This window comes from Phoca vitulina, unplaced genomic scaffold (assembly GCF_004348235.1).
Source record: "Phoca vitulina isolate PV1807 unplaced genomic scaffold, GSC_HSeal_1.0 scaffold16, whole genome shotgun sequence".
Classification (NCBI taxonomy): domain Eukaryota; kingdom Metazoa; phylum Chordata; class Mammalia; order Carnivora; family Phocidae; genus Phoca; species Phoca vitulina.
Window position 1 is genome coordinate 6,755,672 of NW_022589719.1, and position 20,671 is coordinate 6,776,342.

General features: G+C 36.0%; 1 protein-coding gene across 1 annotated transcript in view; it reads left to right on the plus strand.

The window, feature by feature from the left end:
• Positions 1-15,451, plus strand: part of ANO3 (anoctamin 3) — a 272,078-nt gene extending 256,627 nt beyond the window's left edge. Inside the window, exons 24-27 of the mRNA XM_032413849.1 lie at positions 1,269-1,416; positions 5,917-5,997; positions 6,174-6,279; positions 10,980-15,451. Of these exons, the coding sequence (XP_032269740.1) occupies positions 1,269-1,416; positions 5,917-5,997; positions 6,174-6,279; positions 10,980-11,162 (518 nt within the window). The 3' untranslated portion in view covers positions 11,163-15,451. The remainder of the gene's footprint in view (positions 1-1,268; positions 1,417-5,916; positions 5,998-6,173; positions 6,280-10,979) is intronic.
• The last annotated feature ends 5,220 nt before the right edge of the window (positions 15,452-20,671 follow it).

A 20,671-nucleotide genomic window follows, 5' to 3' on the forward strand; every position in this document is an offset into this window, starting at 1 on the left:
TTTTTTAATTGTTGTTCTGTCCTCAAAAATCTGAGGAGGGAAAAAATGATATCTTATGTTTCCTTGCATTTTTATAATTATGAGATTAAATATATTTGTATTTCTTCTTTACTAACTTTATGACCTTAGGCTATTATATCTGATTTGGTAATCTTTATCTGTATGTTCAAGATATTAATCTTTGATATATATGTTGCAAACATTTTCAAATGCTGGTTTTTAATCTTTTACGCCATCATGAATAAGCTTTTAAAATGTGTATATAATCACATTGATATATCTCTCTTATAGTTGTTTTTGTTTATGGCATTCTTAGAAAGATCCTTTAGAACTCTCGATTTTTTTACCATGTTTTAGTTGTTGTTTTATATTTTAGATATATGTGTGTTATTTGGTTATCTGTTGACATTTTATGATTTTATTTAAATTGTTGATCTAACTGGAATTTGTTATTAATAAAGGGATTGAAATTGAGATCCAGCTTGTTTTTTTTTCTAAAAGGTAGCCAATTTTCCCAAAACCATTTATTAAATTTTCCATCTTTCTTAACTTGTTTGAATTATCTCTATTATATGAAATTCTATATAAACTTAGGTATATTTCCAGAATCTCCATTCATCTGACTACTTATTTTTGGCATACTGTTTTAATAAACTAGCCCTATAAAAGAAATTCTAAGTATGTCTTTTTTATTTTTATTTTTTTCATTACCACTCAATAAAATGAAATATTATAAAGATTTTGAAAAACAAAGAAAGGGGTTGGGAGGGAGAAAGTTGCCATGCTATCCAATCAGCTTTAGCACTTTTGAGTATTTCTTTCCAGGACTTTTCTTTTTTTTCATATCAATGTATTTAAAGCTAAGTTTAATCCTATTTGAAACATCAGTTTTGACTGCAACCAACAGTATGTGGATACCGTATACAATTTCAAAACCTTTTTTGTACATCTGGATACCAGATTGGAAAAGTCAACTAGTGATTTCCAGGTCTTGACACCAAACTTTTACATTTTTATATTTTTACTTTAAAAAGGTACTTGAAACAATTCCTGATGATATTTTAATTTTCAAATCTCTCTAGATGGGGTCTACTGTGGAAAAGTATTCAGTAGATGTCCGATCTGTAGTGAGATATTGTACTAAGAAAGTAAATAATGGACAGAGCTGTAGCCCCAACAGAAGTAAAATATTCTTTCCAAAGAAGAGTCATGAGAGGGTTTTAATTTTTTTGCATTTCATTCCCTATCTCTACTCTTTCTCCTACTAGGAATCTGGTATGGCATTCTTGAAGGGATCGGTATACTGGCTGTGATCACCAATGCATTTGTAATTGCTATTACATCTGATTACATCCCACGTTTTGTCTATGAATACAAATACGGCCCCTGTGCAAGTCGTTTTGAATATGGTGAAAAGTAAGGTTGAAATTCATACATTTTTCTGATATGTTTTATGTTTGTGATTGAAATGGGAACTCATTGCAAAGTTCTGTTCTGTGACCATTAAGGGCAGTGTTTTTGATCATTGTACTTACAATGTGCTTATTGGAGGAAATCAAGCAGGATAAAAAGGGTGACAGTGCTTTTTATGCAAATAATTTTAGAGTCTATGTTTTTACTTGTAAATGCATCACTGGTATCCAAATGTTAAAAACATTATAATGTATTTAGAAGTCAAATTCAGAACTGGAAGAGATGTTAGAAATCATCCAATGCAATCTTCTGACTATATAGTTGGGAAAACTGAGGCCCACTTGCTTCAGGGAATAAAGCTAGTTTGCAGGGACATACAGAATATGAAGGAAATGTCAGCTATGATGAGAGAGTCTTTCTTTCTTTCTTTCTTTCTTTCCTTTCCTTCCTTCCTTCCTTCCTTCCTTCCTTCCTTCAAGATTTTATTTTATTTATCAGGGAGAGCACAAGTCAGGAGGCAGAGGGAGAAGCAGACTCCCCACAGAGCAGGGAGCCCAGTGCAGGACTCGATCCCAGGACCCTGAGATCATGACCTGAGCCCAAGGCAGATGCTTAACCAACTGAGCCACCCAGGTGCCCCTTTTTTCAAAAGGAATTTATAACTAGGGATTTTAAGGTACAGAAAATGCTGCCCTGAATCTTTGTCTTTGTTGTTGTTGTTGTTGTTAAAATTTAAGTCCACACTTTAGAACAGCATTTCTCAACCTCTGTGCTATGGACATTTTAGACCAACTAATTCTATTCTGGGGGGAAGATGGGGGCTATTCTATGCATTGTAGGATATTCAGCAGCATCCTTGGCCTCTACCCAGTAGATACAAATAGCAACCTCCTTATTGCCACGTTGTGACAATCTAAAATTGTCTTCAGACATTGCAAAATGTCACCTTGGGGACAAAGTCACCCAGTTTGCAAGCACTCTTTTAGGGGAAATGGGTTTTTCACATCTTTCCCTCTTGAAAGCAAGTATTAAGAAAGAATGCGAGAGCACTGGACTTGGGGAACAGGAATTGGAGTTTCAGCTGGAGATGAGCCGCCCTGTGGAAGTAGTGATGGGAGAAGCCACTTCCCTTCCTGCCTCAGGAGCAGCTTTGGGCATGCATCTTATTTAGATGCAGGGCATGTGCCCCAAGAGCCTGAGCTGTGGCTTAAAATGAAATCAACCCTTAGCTCTACTGACGAACTGATGTTTTTCTCAGAACATTGAAATGCCTTTCTGAACATAAATATCTCAGTTTTTCAAAGAGAAGTAATAAAGGCAGAAATATATTTTGGAGTCTTGTCAAAGGACTTTAACTTAAAATCAAACACCCTAGGTTCAAATTGTAACTCTGCCTTTTACTAAAAGGCACATCAGTCTGATCTATAATAAGAGACAGTGTCTAGGGATGCCTGGGTGGCTCAGTCGGTTAAGTGTCTGCCTTCGGTTCAGGTCATGATCTCGGGGTCCTGGGATCGAGTCCCGCATCGCACTCCCTGCTCAGTGGGGAGCCTGCTTCTCCCTCTGCCTGCCGCTCTCCCTGCTTGTGCTCTCTCTCTCGCTTTCTCTCTCTCTGACAAATAAAAAAGAAAAAAAAAAAGAAAGAAACAGTATCTAAAGTAACATTTTATAAACTATAAAAGACTATGTAAATAAACTGGTTTTAGTATTAATAGTGAAAAGCCAAGAAAAGTCCCTTTTTTTAAATCCAAAATAGTCTAGAAGCAGATTTTAAGGGTTTATTATAAGTAAGCAGATTTGGCAGCCCTCTCCTTGGTAGCATTATTTGCTACTGTCTTTGCTGCCACCTAGTGGCAGGTGAAAATGAAATTGGTTGGTTATCTGCTCTGTTTACGTTTCAAGTCCTGCCTTTGGTGAGGATTACACCTGACGCTTTCTCCATATTCAGTGACCAGATGTAGAATAACTTCAAGAAGAGATGTGGAGGGCTTAGATGAGGTTGAAACCACACATTCCTAGGGCCATTCTGTTATTTAATTTTTTCCGGGTATCTATAGCAGCTAAACTGGAGTAGCTTCATTCAGATCATAAATTTTCAGACCAAAGTAGCAAAAGGACAAAATGGCAGTGAAGAAGAAGGTATTGGCAGGAGAGCAGCTGGGATGATAAGTCATGGGGTCTGAGACGGACGAGGAAGGGCGCGCAGCCAGCGTGGTCCTGTACTTTAGAATTCAGGGGTTAGAATGACATCGATGTACATTCGAATCCAGGTTTTAAGAGCTGTTTATCCTGGGCAGTGATTCTCAACATGGGACCTGCAGGTGTCCTTCAGATTATTTTCATAATAATACTAAGATAGGATTTGCTTATTTTGCCATATTGACATTTGTACAGATGGCACAAAAGTGATAGTGGGCAAAATGTTCCAGTGGCTTCGCATAACTGAAGGCAGAGGTACCAAAAAGTACTAGCAATGATTGTGTTACTCACCATTGTAGAACCACCATTTAAAAAGTTCCAGTGAGGGGCGCCTGGGTGGCTCAGTCGTTAAGCGTCTGCCTTCGGCTCAGGTCATGATCCCAGGGTCCTGGGATCGAGCCCCGCATCGGGCTCCCTGCTCCACGGGGAGCCTGCTTCTCCCTCTCCCACTCCCCCTGCTTGTGTTCCCTCTCTCGCTGTCTGTCTCTCTGTCAAATAAATAAAATCTTTAAAAAAAAAAAAGTTCCAGTGATAAAATTCAGAATGCCCTTGATGAAGCAATTAAAACTATTAATTTTATCAAATCTCCACCCTTGAATAAATGTCTTTTCAATATTTTATTTGACAAAATGCAAAGTGTGATAAAGCTCTTCCGCTACATGCTAAAGTACGGTGATGGTCGTCTCAGAAAAAAACACTTGCATGACTGTTGGATTTGCAAACTACATGACATTTTTTAACATGAAATAATGATTGTCAGATAAACTATGATTATTCAGACTTGGGTATTTAGGAGGCAGTCTTCTAGAAATGGACAAAACTGGCTTGTCACTTTAGGGGAAATAATTGACAATATTTGTTTCCATTAATAAAGTTCAAGTTTTGAAGTGAAAATCAGAATTTTGGATTATTTTATCTACCACTGAGCTTGAAAGGTTCTCAGTACTTACAGATTTTTTCCTGATAAAAAATCAGTGGTGATATTAGCAATTATGATTTTCATAGTCTATAGTAAAAATATAACAACATTTGGAAGATCTGCATAATTCAGGAAACAAATATTTCCCAAGTGACCTATATTTAATGTCACAAAATCATGCATGGATAAAACATGAATTCAAAGTACAAGATAGACCTGTGGATTTTAATGTAAAATCCACATAAAAAGTTTATTGATACTTTAAGACTCCACACTGTAATTAAACTTTAAGAAATGACCACAGGTAAAACTTTGGTGTAATGTCCATGAAAAATATCAATAATTACTTGAAATGCTATTAAAATATCCTTTGTTTCAAGTACTTATCTGTGCAATTATCAGATTCTCTACTTACTCTTCAACCAAAACAACATACTGCAACCAGATTTAATGCAGAAACAGATACGAGACTCTAGCTGTCTTCTATTAAGGCAGACATCAAAGGATTTGCAAACATGTAAAACAATGTCATTCTTCTCACTTCATCTTTTGGAACATACAAACTATTTTTCTTTAAAAATATGTTACTTGTAATGTGTTTGATAAGTTATTTTAAATGAATTAATAGATAAATATTTTCTAAATTTCTGTTTTAATTTCTAATGTGTTAAATACCAATACATATACCCCTCTGTAAAAAGCTCCTTGAGATTCTCAGTAATTTTTAAAAATGTAAAGGTTAGCTGAGATCAAAAATTTTGAGAATTACAGGCTTAGGAGGAAGTTATTTAGCCTCTGTAAAACTTAGTTCTTTAATCTCTATGATGGAGATGATAATATAAATGTTCTAAGGTTATGGTAAAAGTTAACTCTGACCACAATTTAATACTCACCACTAGGACAGGGATTTTAACCTGTTTTGTTCATTGTCAAATACCAATCATCTAGAAGTTTTCTAACAAATTATAGGTCCTCAATAAACATATATTGAACAAGTTAATAAATCACAGACACATGTTGATCAATTGGCTGCTTAATTACAATTAGCCAGATAGGGTGATATGCATGCATATTTATAAAACATATATTTATAGAGTTTTAACACATGGGGAGTAATGAACACAATGCCAAGTGCATAGTAAACACTTAATAAAAGTAAGCCAAATGAAGTGTGGGAGAAACGGTGGACAAGATTCTGTCTCATTGAGGTAAAATTACAGATTAATGGAAGTCAGGAGATAGAATCAGAGAGCTGAGTAACTAGGAATTTATAATTAAAATGGAAGGAATAATAGCACTTACTGCATCCTGTCATGTGTAATGAAGGAATTGGACTAGAAATTTATGACTCTCTGAATCACATGATGCTTTTTCTTTTCTCCCAGTTGTTTAAAGGGATATGTCAACAATAGCCTATCCTTCTTTGACCTGAGCGAGCTTGGTATGGGAAAATCTGGTTATTGCAGGTACTTACTTATAAATTATAATTATCTTTTCTTCTTGCTTTCATCTCCCATCTCCTCTCTCTACACGCTGATGAGCCCATTTCAACTGTCATTTTGGGGTTTTGGCAAATTAAAAACATTTGGGGCCTTTGAACTTTGGTCTCTATTCCTCAAATTCTTTGTTTTGTGGATTTTAGGTACCGAGACTACAGAGGTCCCCCTTGGAGTTCCAAACCCTATGAGTTCACCTTACAATACTGGCATATCCTTGCTGCTCGACTGGCCTTCATTATCGTGTTCGAGGTTAGTAACAGGCTGATAAAGTCACTATTGGTAAATGCTTTTCCGGCTGATACATTAGTTGACTCTTCGATACAGTAGGTCCTCATTGACTTCCAAAAAGGGACTTTTGCTTATCACAGTAAAAGGTTTGGATACGGTGAAACTGTTACACGACATACAAAAAAGCAAGAGCTGAATGATGTAAGAAGGTAGGTCAGTGGGTATTTATAACAGAAAACTAGGATAAAAGAAGCTATTAACAGTTGAACTGAAACTTAACTTTGAGCCTCTCAGTAACCATATTGAAAGAAAGGATGGTTTTCATCATTTGATGAGAGAATCTATACTTATTTAAGGGTGGAGAAACTTATTTGCTAATCAACTTAATTACAGTTGACCACATGTGTATTTGTGTAAGGGACAGTGCATAATTGAATAAATGATGCCTGAGAACACTTTCATAAAATGTGCATAGATTTTGATTATCAGAGTCATTAATATTAGACTGTAGTCCTGTGAAGAAATTTTGAAGCAGCTGCAGATTTATTGGCTTCCTTAGTATATAAGAAGCTTAATACAGTGAAGAATTTAGTGCTGGGATATATTGAGTATTCTCTAAGGTACCACCAAGTTCTGTGGAAAAACTTTGAATGCATCTGTTTTTTAGGGAGAGAAAAAAAGTAGCCATACAGAAGACTTTTGGGAAAAGTCTTTTTAAAGGCAGATATACCTCTCCACCGATCTCCAAAACATATCTCAAATTTTGTAGTGAAATGTCCTTCATCCGTAAAATGAAATGCTTACCTCTAAGGTTTAATCCAGGATGAAATTCTATTACCTAATGACTCTATTTGCCTATACAAATGTCTCCTGATGAAGTGTGACTTTTCACTTTATTACAGGTAGCATAAGAGGTTAAGGCGTATTTCCAATCCAGTGATTCTGAAAAGTCTTTTTTTGTTGTGTTTTTAATGTATACTTTTTTCTTCTTCATCTTCTTTTGGGACTCAAAACAGCCTTAGTCAAATGTCTTGATTCCCAGCAACCTGTCATTATAGATACATATGATTCCCTCTTTATCTTTTCTTCTTCATTCCTCATTACTAATTCCATTACCCACCTACTCCCAAAAGCACCCATTCTCTTTTCTTCAGAAGTTTTTCCACATGTTTATTTGAATATACATATATATATAGTATTTTTTTATTATTATGTTATGTTTTTTAAATTTTATTATGTTATGTTAGTCACCATACAATTCATCATTAGTTTTTGATGTGGTGATCCACGATCCATTGTTTTCGTATAACACCCAGTGCTCCATGGCAGTACGTGCCCTCCTTAATACCCATCACCGGGCTAACCAATCCCTCCTCCCCCCTCCCCTCTAAAACCCTGTTTATTTCTCAGAGTCCATAGTCTCTCATGGTTCATCTCTCCCTCCGATTCTCCCCCCCTTCATTTATTATGTTATGTTAATCACCATACATTACATCATTAGTTTTTGATGTAGTGTTCCATGATTCATTATTGTTTTAAATGTTCTCTTTTCAAAATTACTTCAATGGTATTATGATGTAATAACTCATTTTTATCTCTTACCCATTTTACTTTTTTTAGATATAGAGAGAGATCTAGCCATGAAGTCTACCCACATTTAAATAATTTCTTCTGTCTACTTAGTATGATAGTTCTTTGAATTTAAATACCATAGTCCCCATGGGTGGCTACTTAGGCCTACAATAATTCTCTCTACCTCTATAATCTCTTATCAGAAATCTTGGACATGTCACCTTCTGAACATATTTAAGGGTTTTTCAGGAGTATTATACTCAGGTGTGGAATTATTTATAGGCATACCCGATTTCACATAATACTGACAGGTCCCTCTCCAAAATTCCCTTAGATTTTCACCAGATTTTCATATTGTCTGAATTTCTAATATTTTGCAGTTGGATAAGAGTAAAGTAATATTTTGTTTTAATTTTTTTTGTTTTAATCTGTTTACTCATGACATTGACTATCACTTTTATTACTAGAAAGCCATTTTGGTTTCCTTTTTTGTGAATTTATAACTTTGATCTATTTTTGGCTGAGTTTCCAGTTTATTTGTTACCAAATTTCAAGATTTTCTTATGTGTTTACCAGTTATAAATCAGTCTTTGCCAGGTATAAACACTCCAGATATCTTTTTCTTGTCCCTAACCTATTAATTTTATCTATTAACAAATAATGTCTAATTTTGATGTCATCAAGCCCATCATTGTTTTCCTATTAAGGTTTTGGCTTTTTTGGTCTATTTCTTTGGGAAATTTTCTTATCTCCAGGTCGAAAGGATATTCTACTATATTTTTTACTATTAATTTTATAGTCTTACCTATCACACGTCTTGAAGATGTCAGGACTTTTCATAGAGTCTGAGGGAAAGGCTTATTTTTCTTATTCTCTATATAGTGACATGATTTTTTGTACGGCTATTTAGTAATATGTTATCTATCCACTGATTTGTAAATCCACCTCTGTAATATTCCAAGTCCCTAAAGTAGGCATGTGCCTGGCCTCATTTGTCATTACTTCATTTGTCTATACCTGTTCACTATCACACTATTTAAATGCCATGGCTTTGGAATATATCTTCGTATCTGATAAAGCCAGCCACTTCCCACCCCTGCCAAATCTGCCTTAATTTTTAAAAATTGCCTTGGCTATTTAGAGTTATTAATCATTCATATACATTGCAGAAGCCATTTTTCAGATTCCCCCAAATATCATGCAAGGATTATGGTTAGAATTACATTTATAGAAAGCACATGTTGACTTATTTACATAATCTGTACTGATTCATTAATAAACATGGAATTTATCCAAATTGTTCTTATATCCTGTAATAGAGTTTTAAAATATTTTCTTGCTTGTTCATTCCTTCTTATTTCCAAAAATTTTGTAGATAATTTTATTGCTGTTATAAATACTATCTTAGCCTCTGTTATGATTTGATCGATTTTTGCTGGAATTCTAATTGTCTTTCTAAAATGTGTGTAACTCCTTGTTTAAGTCTTTCATTGGTTCCAATCTTCTGTTTGTTAAATCTGTTAGATTGTCTTTTCAAAGGATAATTCAAGTTGCCAATAACAACAGCTTTGTCTCTGTCCTTGCGAGGTTTATGCCTCATTTCTCTTGCTTGCCTTACTGTGTCATTGGAAATTTCAGCATGGTGTTGAATAGCAGTGGTGTGAACAATTTTGTCGTGTTTCCAAATTTAATAAAAATACTTCAGATTTTATTTCTTTAAGTATGATACTTGCTGTAGGTTTTTTGTTTAAGATAAATTCTGTCGGTTTAAGAAAATTGTCATCTATAACTAGTTATAAGCTTGCCTTCATAAATGATAAACTTCAGCTTTTTAAAAAAATAGTCTTTTAAAAGTACTGAGTCATCTTTGCATATCAGTCTTTCTATGAGAATCAGTTTATAGGGTCATTTATTACCATTGTATAGGACTCGGTGCATATTCTTCACTAATTTAAATTATAACAAATGTTTTTGATTTTTATTTCTATACTTTTGAGACATATTGCTGGATAGTTCTGTGAATACCAAATATTTGATCAGGAAAGAAATTCCTGATCTACTTTTCTATGGGAAATATGACCTGCTTTACCGTGATCTACCATGCAGGGCAGTTTACTGGGACATTCATAGTAAACCCAGTTAAAAGTGCCTTGAATTCTTCCTTTCCACATAGACAATTGTCACAAAGTCCTGTAGGTAAATGGGTTTTTTTCCATGTATCATCCTAACTCCATCAGTCTCAGATTTTCTTTTCTTTTCTGAGCAATTGAAAGGTCTACTCTCCTCCATGGGAAAAGAGAAAGGATGCATTTATTATAATAGGAGATGATATTTAAATGGTGCTTATACTGCACCAAGCCCTTCTCTAAGCACTTCACATATATTTGCTCATTTAATCATCATAACAACCTTTAACAGATACTATTATTGTCACCATTTCAGAGATGAGACACAGAGAACATAGGTGATTTGCATAAGGTTACACAGCTAATGAGTGTCAGGGGATGGTTCAGACACAGGTGGTCTCATTCAACCTCTGAACTTGAGATCATAGGCTTTTGCCTTTTGGTTTTTGATCCTGTCTTTTTTATATACAATACTTTTATCAGTCTATTTTTAAAAATTCATACATTTTTATCATAAAAGAATTATGTAATACAGACAAAATATTTTACAATATTTGAACTTACTAGAGTAGAAATTCTATAAAATGCATGTGCTGGAGGTTGAGTCCAATGCCAATGTCCCAGGCAGACTATATTCTATGTGTCTTGTACCTTGTGCTTACAATGTATCACACATGAGTTTTCCCTGGATGTGATCTCTCATCTGTGTATAACAATGCATGTCATAATAGGGTTGCATAATATGGAAAGATGTGAACTTAAGATTCATTCAATGTTTATAAAGTGACATCAACATATGGCACCAAAAAGAGGAAAAAACTTCTGTTGTCTCCTAATCCTTATGTCATTGAAAGCAACAGTGTAGTAGTCCCAATATCATTTCTGAAAATATTAATATTCTACATAGTACATCCTGAGTTCTGATGCTTGACTGTAAGGCAAATGCAACATTGTTTATGATCTGTTTTATAATTGGCCTTCCAGAATCTTTGAAAAGTGTACTTTCCCCTCTTAAATTTGCAGCACCTTGTTTTTGGGATCAAGTCGTTCATCGCATACCTGATTCCAGATGTACCAAAGAACCTGTATGACCGAATACGGCGGGAGAAGTACTTAGTCCAAGAGATGATGTACGAGGCAGAACTAGAACATTTGCAACAACAGCGGAGAAAAAGTGGTCATCCCGTTCACCATGAATGGCCTTAGCTGATTCCTGTTGCCCAGAGGGGCAATAGCATTAGTGGGAATGACAACAACTTTAAATTCTAAGTGGGATCCAGGAGGAAGGCATACCTGGCAAACCATATGTATGATATGTTACTTGGAAATGCAATGCAGCCATCTCTGGGATTTGGGATGTCCAGGCTTCTAGGGAAGAAATAGATGACTCCTGACCTTTAAAAAAATGGTTAGTTTGACAGTACAGGAAGCCAGGACCTAATTCTCAGTCCCAGCCTCAGGGACTTGTGTGTGTGGAGACCTCCACCCTCCATCAGCTGCAGTGTAACGGGAAGGGTGATGGTGAGGTTTCTAGCAACAGATTTCCATGTAAACGTTCATAAGCCAGGCATGCTCAAAGTCTCATGTGTCTTCAATCACATACTCTGGAACGTTAGGTTGAGTTGAGATACTTACAGGAAATGACTTACGAGGAATGACTTAAATCAGTTATTGCCTTTGCTGCCAGAATTCCATGTCCCTTCAGCTTCTAGGTTTGGGGAATTTTTCTTGTTCCTTGCGGAGAGTATGGATCTGTGCCACACGGAATTTATGCTGCTTTACATTGACTATGCAGTGGAGTTGTTGGACACCACCTTTAGTAGTCAAGCCAAAAACTAAGATTCTAAAAAGAATACCATTCACTGAAATATATGCTATTGCATTGGCTACATTCAAACGTGTTGTTTCACTGGCAGAACAAAGTTGCACTGCCTTTTTTAAAAAACAAAAAAACTCACTGAATTCCAATAGAGCCACATATTTAAAAAATATGGGCGTTTATTCTCATATCATTTAGAATACCACTCATCCGTATTTTACCGTGGAGGGCTGTTTTATAGTATTTTTAATTTTTTCCTCCCTGGTTTATTATAACAACACTCGCAGAATAACAGAATAACTTAAAATGCTGTACATATGTTGGTTTTCCTTGTACCTTTGCACCTTGGCAATATGTAATGCAAGTTACATTTCGTGCAGCGCTGAGACCAGTTACATAGTATGCCATTGTGACTTGTTTATTCAGGAAATCAGAAGCCAAATGCTTTGCAACACTTTAAGCTTTTCTAACAATGTGCACTTTTGTTCATGAGCTAATGAAAACAATGCATGATATAAATTTATATTATTTGTAAAAAAAAAAAAAGAAACCCACGTTTTGTTTTATTTTCTTTTCATCGATGTTTCTTTGATAGACTGATTCGGTTGATTTTTGCAAACTCTAAAACCAAGATCAAATCAATCGTGAAAGACATCATTTTGCTTTGTTGTGTAGTTGCTATTTCCGTGCCAACTCTGTGTTATTGTTCACAGACGGATGGAGTGGGAATGATGAAGCATTCAAGGAAAGGAAGTCTGGTGGAGGCTTAAGTAATAGGGAGCAGGAGGGGAAGAAAGAGGAGAGTTAAAGTAAGGGAACGCGTGGGAGAAATGAAGACACCTTTCCTTGGCAAAACAGTCAAAACGAATCTCACTTTTCCTCCCCTGGGAATGGGGTGGCAAATCACATATACTCACACATTCACATATATACATGCATCTATGATTCTTATCTTTGTCTAGTTTGTTTTTTGCTCAATTAAACAAAGCACAGTTATTTCCAGAATGCAAAAAGACCAGATTAAAGACAATGGAAATAAAGATACTTTGTATATATGCTAGTATGTCTCTAGTAAGAAAATTATAAAGTTTCTCTTACTAGAAAACGACTCTTAATCATCCTAACACTTAAAATGGTTTTTTGACTTTTTCTTCTTTTACTCCAGGGAAAAGCTGTGATAGATCATAGTCGTTCTTTGGTTTGCTTTTGTCAAAAACACTCACCTCCCTACTTGCCCTCTGATTCTGACTTCGCCAGGGGTAGGACCTCAGACTCTATGAACTTCCTCCCATGCCCATGTCACGTGGCACTCTTCCATTCAGATTCCTCAGAGGTTCTGTTTCTGCCACCTGCATATTCATAGCAACTAATTCCACTAACTACACAAAGGAGTTTTAAACTCCTTCATTTTTGTAGCATCTGCAGCATTTCCTTTTCTTTGTTAGTTAAATGTATACCATGCCTGAGAATAAATACTCTGTATGCCTATTGAAAACGTAAGTGAACCTGACATTTATGTCTTTCCCAAATTAGGGATACAGACATAGACATTTATCTTACAGTAGAGCAAAGAATAATGATAGCCATGCCCTTGAGAATTCTTTCTCTTCTTATTTTTATATTACCACCATCAGCGTTTAAAATCATATTGATTGCTTAGAGAGAAAAGCATGAAAAGAGAATGGTATTTTTAATAAAAAATTATAATACATTGATTTAGACATTGCCTTCTCTAGTAATTTCTCAGACCAATCGAAAAATAGAGAAACAATGAAAAAGTTATCTGAAAATTTCCTTTTGTGCAACAATGCAAGTAGAACCTAGCTCTGCCTTCATCGTTGTTGACGCAAAATATTTTCAGCCCCCTCACAGTATGTGAGTTTTAAATCACTCTGCTTTCGTTGAGAGAAATGTTTTATACCATGGTTTTCATATGAATACAAATTATTTCTCAAAGATTTATATAGCACACCCTATTCTCAGGAATTCTGTATTACATGAATGCTGCTTATATATTTTCATATTCTAAATTGTTGTCTTTTCAAGCAAATAACTAATATATATGTGCATGCAGTCTGCCTTGACAAGTTGTTCAGAGCTGAAGCACTTTCCTGGTACAGTGTGTGGAAAATTGCTCTAGGTAGTACTAGGTAGTAGCTGAAATAGTTTGCAGTTGTCTGAGTCTGTGCACGCCCTTTTCAATAAAATGCTGTTGAGTGACTGCATGATGAAATACAACTTCTGAATGATGCACTTTCTTTCAAAAATGACTCTTAGCACAATCTGTTGTAGAATGGAATGAAAAGGAACCTTTTTCACTCAATAAATTATGTGATATGATATTTCTTCCTATAATTTGCATGTTCAAGTTGATCCTGCTTGTTTTTTAAATAGAAGTTGGAGTGCGTATGGGGAGAGGGGATTGCTCACTCTTTAGCTCCAAAGGCAATAATTTCCTAGTCTTGCAAGCTCTTGTTCCACTCTCAAAAGTTTTGGCTGTTTGTCTTCTGCTAAGCTCGTCGTCATCATCAAGGCATTTGCACATGAAACGTGTAGATGGAGAATCGTACTGATTCTAATAATGCTTTGTTCTAGAAACAGTTGGGAGAGGAAGCTTGATTAGTTCTTAAGAAGGCAATAATGCTTCTATCCTACAGAAGCATTTTCTTTTTTTCACACTTTGGCTGGCTCCACCAATAACTGTCAAAATCTCCTTAGGAGAAGAATTTTAGCACTGATAAAGTTCCTGCTGAGGCAGGAGGACATTTAGGGGCACTATAGCCAACCGCCAACAAGAGGTGACCAAATTGCCCATTTTTTCTCAACTTGGTCAAAATTGAAAATCCAGGTTGCCTGAAGAGTTGCTTAACTAATATGGCTGAATTGATTAGTCTGTCAATCAGAGGCAGGTAGACAGAAGCCCAGGGTGGTGTGTGTGTGTGTGTGTGTGTGTGTGTGTGTGTGTGTGTGTGCGTGCACGCACTTATTGTCTGTTAGATATGCCCAACTCAGTCCTACTATGGTCATAAGGTATTTCCATCCCATTTTCCCCCAAATCACAGTATTATAACAGGTTTTAGGAATAGTTGTGGATTTTATCCAGGGAATCAGTTAACATCTTATTCTTTCTGCTTTTCTCAGTAACTCAGGAGAGAGAACCTTTCAGGAATGGCCTAAAATAGCTAGCTTCTGATAGAAAAGTGTGACTTTTCCTACAGGAATTTCTATTCAAATTGAAATGTGCCAGCAATACGTAGTCCAACGGGAAGATTGATTTGGCTTTAGCTAGAATCATTGATCAGACTAGGTTCCTGCTACCAAGGATTTGTGTATTTGTAATGGTGATAAGTTACCTTCAGTGGAACATGCCATCTGGGTTCATCTGAAAAACCACAACCACAACCACATTTGATGGTTTTCTTTCTAGAAAACACAAGTGTTATAGCCACTGTGTTCTAACCACATCCACATTAAGGCATCTTTTCCAGGGAAGTAAAATGAAAGCAGATAGGTTGATAGAAAAAAGACTCATATTTAGGATCAACTCCAGTTTCTTGTATAATCAAAGTCTGCGGTCCGGGAGAAGAAGCTTATCCATCAAACCTCACTGTTCTTTTTTTTTTTTTAAGATTTTATATACTTTTTGAGGAAGAGAGAATGAGCAGTGGGGAGGGGCAGAGGGAGGGAGAGAAGCAGACTCCCTGCTGAGCAGGAAGCCTGATGCCGGGCTCCATCCCAGGATCCAGAAATCATGACCTGAGCTGAAGGCAGATGCTTAACTGACCGAGCCACCCAGGCGCCCCAAACCTCACTGTTGTATATGATGGTACCAGTGTGTGCCCCAGCACAATTGTCCCTAGATAAAGCCTCTTGTTCCACACCCAGCTGGCCCCAAGTGCGAGGCTTGAGTACACCAGACAGTAAGCTGTGTGGATGTTGTGTTGCATCTTTCTCTAAGACGGAAGGGAGTCAAATTTCCAGACATATGCCCAATATTGACTTCCTCAGAATATTTATTTCCATCTTAATTCTCTCTATGTGAGGGGGAAACAGTTTCTCTGCTGTTTCTCAGAAGGCAAAAATTTCCTAAATTATTAGTTGAAAAGCAAAATTTAATGAGATCTATTTAGATATACCCCACAAAATATAATTGTCACAAGGATGGCTAGTCCCACGTGATTTTCAAACTTCCTCAAATCCTTTGTAATTATTTCGTCAGTGTCCATGCCACTCAACACTACCAAGTGAACACAGTAGGCTAAGTGGGTTTTTTTTTTTGAATGATTATTTTTTTAAGTAATCTCTACATCTGACATGAGGCTAAAACTTACAACCCTGAGATTAAAAGCCACACACTCTACTGACTGAGCCAGCCAAGGGCCCCCACATTAGGCTAAATTTAATATCTTTCTAACAGGTAGTATGAGCAGGCTTTTCCCACTTTTCGTTAAGTGAGAAGAGGGGAATTGAGTGGCCAGAAAAATCTGGTGGCAAAGATAACACTGTGGAAGCAATGTTTGGGGGATGGTGGAAGGAACTTAGGGACTTTCCTACCTGAGCAAAAATGTCTGTTTTGCAAATCCTACTTCAGACTCTGCTCTACACACACCCAGCCTTCTTTCTGACTGAAAAACAACTGCAATTTCGTTCATCCTTTAACATTCAGAGAAATGAAGGTTTTTTTTCCCTTGTTATTTTTTTCTTACCTAAGATTACAAAGCTAAATATGGTAAGCTTAGATTTCAGTGACAACTCCAGCCAAAGAATAAACATCTCGATTTTCAATGCTGAAGATGAAAAAGCCCTTAAAAATATGTGCAATTTTATCTTCTTAAGATGTGTGGCTATCGGCTTCCAAGTTCTATTTTTCAACTAGGAAAGAGGTAGGGAGTCCTATAATTGAAGAGGAAGTTTGGGGAAGAGACAGAGTGGATTTCTCCAACCATATTTGTTCTTCATAGGAGAAATTATGTTGCAACCATATATTTAGCCAGATGAACTTAAATGTTGATTTTTTTTCTTTCTACTGTCTGCAAGTCCTCTGCAAATCAAATTATATACAGTAGATTGTTAATCATTAAAGATTCCTTCCAAACTCTCATGAGAAGTTTTAAAGCCAATTTAAGGAAGATTTGCTCTGTTGAAATAGATTGAATAAAATTTTAAGGTCAGCATTCTTGAAAATAGTAAACAATAAATGTACATAAACCTTCATGATGTGATTCCAAATCAATCCATTACATTGCCTCTACAAATTCCGCTGACCATCTTATGCTGGTACAAATAAGCAACTTGTGGATTGCTCATTTATTTTCTTACGTGGTAATTACATTAGGGCACTGAATCAATATACTACATGAAATTATTTTTAGCTTTTTAAATATGTCAAAGCAGATTCTGTAATGGGGAACTGGATGTTCAGAGCACCTGTGTACACAATTGCCTTAACATTTTTTAAAAACAGATGAATGGCTGTTTCTGGAAATTACTGAGGACAAATAGGCCAAGGCCCGTAAAAGACATCACCATTATATATTGCTTTTCTTGATTTATAGTAACCTATAGTATTAAGTCATAAAGTCCTCTTCATGGTTACTTCTGAGTGTGTGTGTGTGTGTGTGTGTGCCCTAAGCCCCTGAGCAGCACAAATATAGGCATTATCCAAAATACGTAGAAGAAGTCATGTTATATAGTATGTCAAAACTTATTTTGACATATGTTTCCTTGGTGACTTGGTAGACCTGCCTTAATCTATTAGGCTTATATAAAAGCTTTTAGAGTAGATAATTATTTTGTACCCTGCTCCTAACCTATAGAAAATATTCACATTGATCATTTACATACACTTCAATCTGAACTTACTTTTAAAAGAAATAATTAAAATTGTTATATACCTTAATTATAGATCTATGCTCATTCTACAGACATTTTTCTTAAAATCGAGTAGTTGTATAACTACAGCATTAAATTTAGTATTTCATGGCTCTATGAAAAAGACATAAGATTTGGAAATAGAAAAAAATCATCTTAAATTTCACACTAATATATAATATTATCAACTAACATTTCCATGATAGAGTAGAATTATTTTTCTAATTCATCATGAGAATATAATGGAGAGCCACTGATATCCTCACACCCCAAGTAAGGGCCATGTTGATTAAGTAGCCAAATATTTATATGTTTAACCCTGTCTTCTGAAGAGCTGATATTTCAAATACCAGAAGTGCAGGATTAGAAAAGTGGGTTTATTAGTGTTTGTTATTCACATAGGTGTTTGCAAATCAGATTGATATGGTCAGGAGACTGGAACGGAGGAAGAAATGATAGCATTAACTCTTTCCAAGAATTACAAGTGAAAATAACCCATTAGATGGTTATTAATTACGAGTTACACTTGATTAAAATTCTGTATCATTTTAATATCATTGGTAACATTAATTAAATTTTAGTTGTTTGGAAATAGACTATACTTCCAGGTTATTAATGTTGGATAAAAGAGGTTAACTTTACAGTAAGCCCAGCTACCTTGGAATACCAAGATTGCACACATGAGATTTCTAAATATACAAATGTATGCATACAGAGCTTAAATTTCTGTAATATTTTAAAACAATTTATTTCTAAGAGAACAAGTAAAAGAAAACTGCTCTATTTTTTTCTATTTACTGATCTGATCTTTGTAATAATGTTTAAGTAAAATTGTAATACCATAAAGATATTTCAATAATATTCTCTTTGAAATTTTGTTTGCAAGCCCCCTGGTGTGTGGTTTATTTCTTTTTTTTTTTCCTCTTTAAAGTGAAATGCTAGAGCCCCATAAAATCACAAAAGAATGAAATTTATATTCAAGAAATATTATTTGAATTAAACAAGGGAAGAGCCCTCGCCCCTTCTATTGTTGTCTGGAGAATCACAATCGCTGTTAAGTGTGCACTGAGTCATACACAAGGCTCGAGATGCTGTTTACAGTACAAACTTAATACTTAACAAATCATCAATATGAATATTGCATTTTTCAGTAATAAACTTGTCTCTCTTTATAACAGTGGATTTTTTCTTTTTTTCAAGAATTTCAGACCTTTAGAAACGTTGCTCTCTGAAAAAAAAATCATATTTTATTTAAATTCGCCATTAAAAAGACTACCTCTGGAAATTAATGGCATGACTTTTAGTTTATAGCTTATGGTTATCTTGTTCTTGTTAGTTCTTAAACTGCTTCAGTAATTCATATGCTAAGCCAGTATCTTGGAAATTAAAGAGAAACAGTGAACCAATTTAACTGAAAATGAATACCGTAATGAGTATCACTTTCTTTATATATTGCAGCTAACAAGTATTGAATGTTTCATGGGGGCCGGTCACCACACTAACGAGTTGATAGGATTTCCCTCTATAAATCCTTGCAACAACCCTACTAAGTAGGCACGACTTTTGCTCCTTTCAATTTGTAATAAACAAAACTTTAGAAAGCCTTGCCCAAGAATTCCTGAGATAATTTGTGTCAGAACTTGCATCTGAACCTAAGCTGTCTGCCTCCAATCTGTCCCCTTCCGTCAAGAAGCTGTACTTCTTGCTCCGAATGGTGACAAAAAGAATAGCAGTTCTCAAAATGAATTCCTCAGAACGTATGGAAGAGACAACTGAGGTCATTCCATTTCGTTTTTTACCAATCTTTGTGATTGAATTTAAGACGATGGAGACTGGCATTAAGTTTGGCACATTGTAGGCTATCCTAGAACTCATCATTCATACCCGGTGTATTGAGAATCTCCCTGGTCGTTCTGTGGCAAAAACAACCACAGGTTTAAGCCGTTTCCGTGGCTTGGATTGAACTTGGAACTGGACAGATCTTATACTGTCCCGGGAACCTTGACAGAAGTCTGAGCTCATGCTTGTAGGGAGGAGTGAGGGCAGGAGAGGTGTCACAGCCAAGGAGTCGAAGTATGACTGCATTTCACAGTCCCTTTCTGTTTAGCCACACAACAGATGCAGTTCCTCGACACTGTGGAACATGGTTTTTCTCTGGGACTCCCATTTGCACTCTACTTGAAGCCTTAGATTTTTGCATATTTGTTCAATTAGGAAGAATGAGGAGGGATCCTTATATTGACCTCTGCAAGTGCTCAAAATGTTAACTCCTAATGCCATAGGTTCCATTACATGAGAGAAGACAGAGCCATTTTTATAATAATAATAACGATAATAATAATAATATCTTCCATTTGTAAATCATTTGATGCTTTGATATCACTCCAGGTAAGAGAACTAGAGACTAAAAAAAGAAAAAAAAAAAGGATCCTAAAAAACTTTCTGGGGAAAATGCTGTCTGAGTGAAATATTGGTGGGATAAATTGTGAGTAAAATTTGTGAATAAAATGAAGAACTGTATGGTACATTTTGTTTTCATGCAATTCCAAGTGAAAGTTCAAAATCTTGAAATATATTCCATACATCTATACCCCAGCAGCCTCTCACGCGTGTCTGGTGTGTCTGGAGGGGCAGCTCCATGCTGGTTCTTAGCAGCAGAGACCAGGTCTGCCTGCAGGCCTCTGTGGACCTCCTGGGGGCGGAGCTGTCAGCTCAAAATCAGACTGTGATGTGCTCTCCGATGCCTGAGTGGCCACTGCTCAGTTCAGACACCCTTCAGGGACTGCCACCCATGCTGTTGCCGTGGAAAGAATACCACTCCGTGTTCTTTCTCCAGCTTTAGAGTCTCTGACAGGGTGTGCTGAGAAGGCAGGATGCTGAGGTGGTAACTGATTTATCTTTTCCTTAAAGTGAATAATGAGCAATTTGTCAATAAAGCATTCCTCTGCGGGGTGGGGGGAAGCCACACATATCATGGCTACTGTTTATCAAATTTCATCCTCAGAGTCGTCGCTTCCCTTCCGAG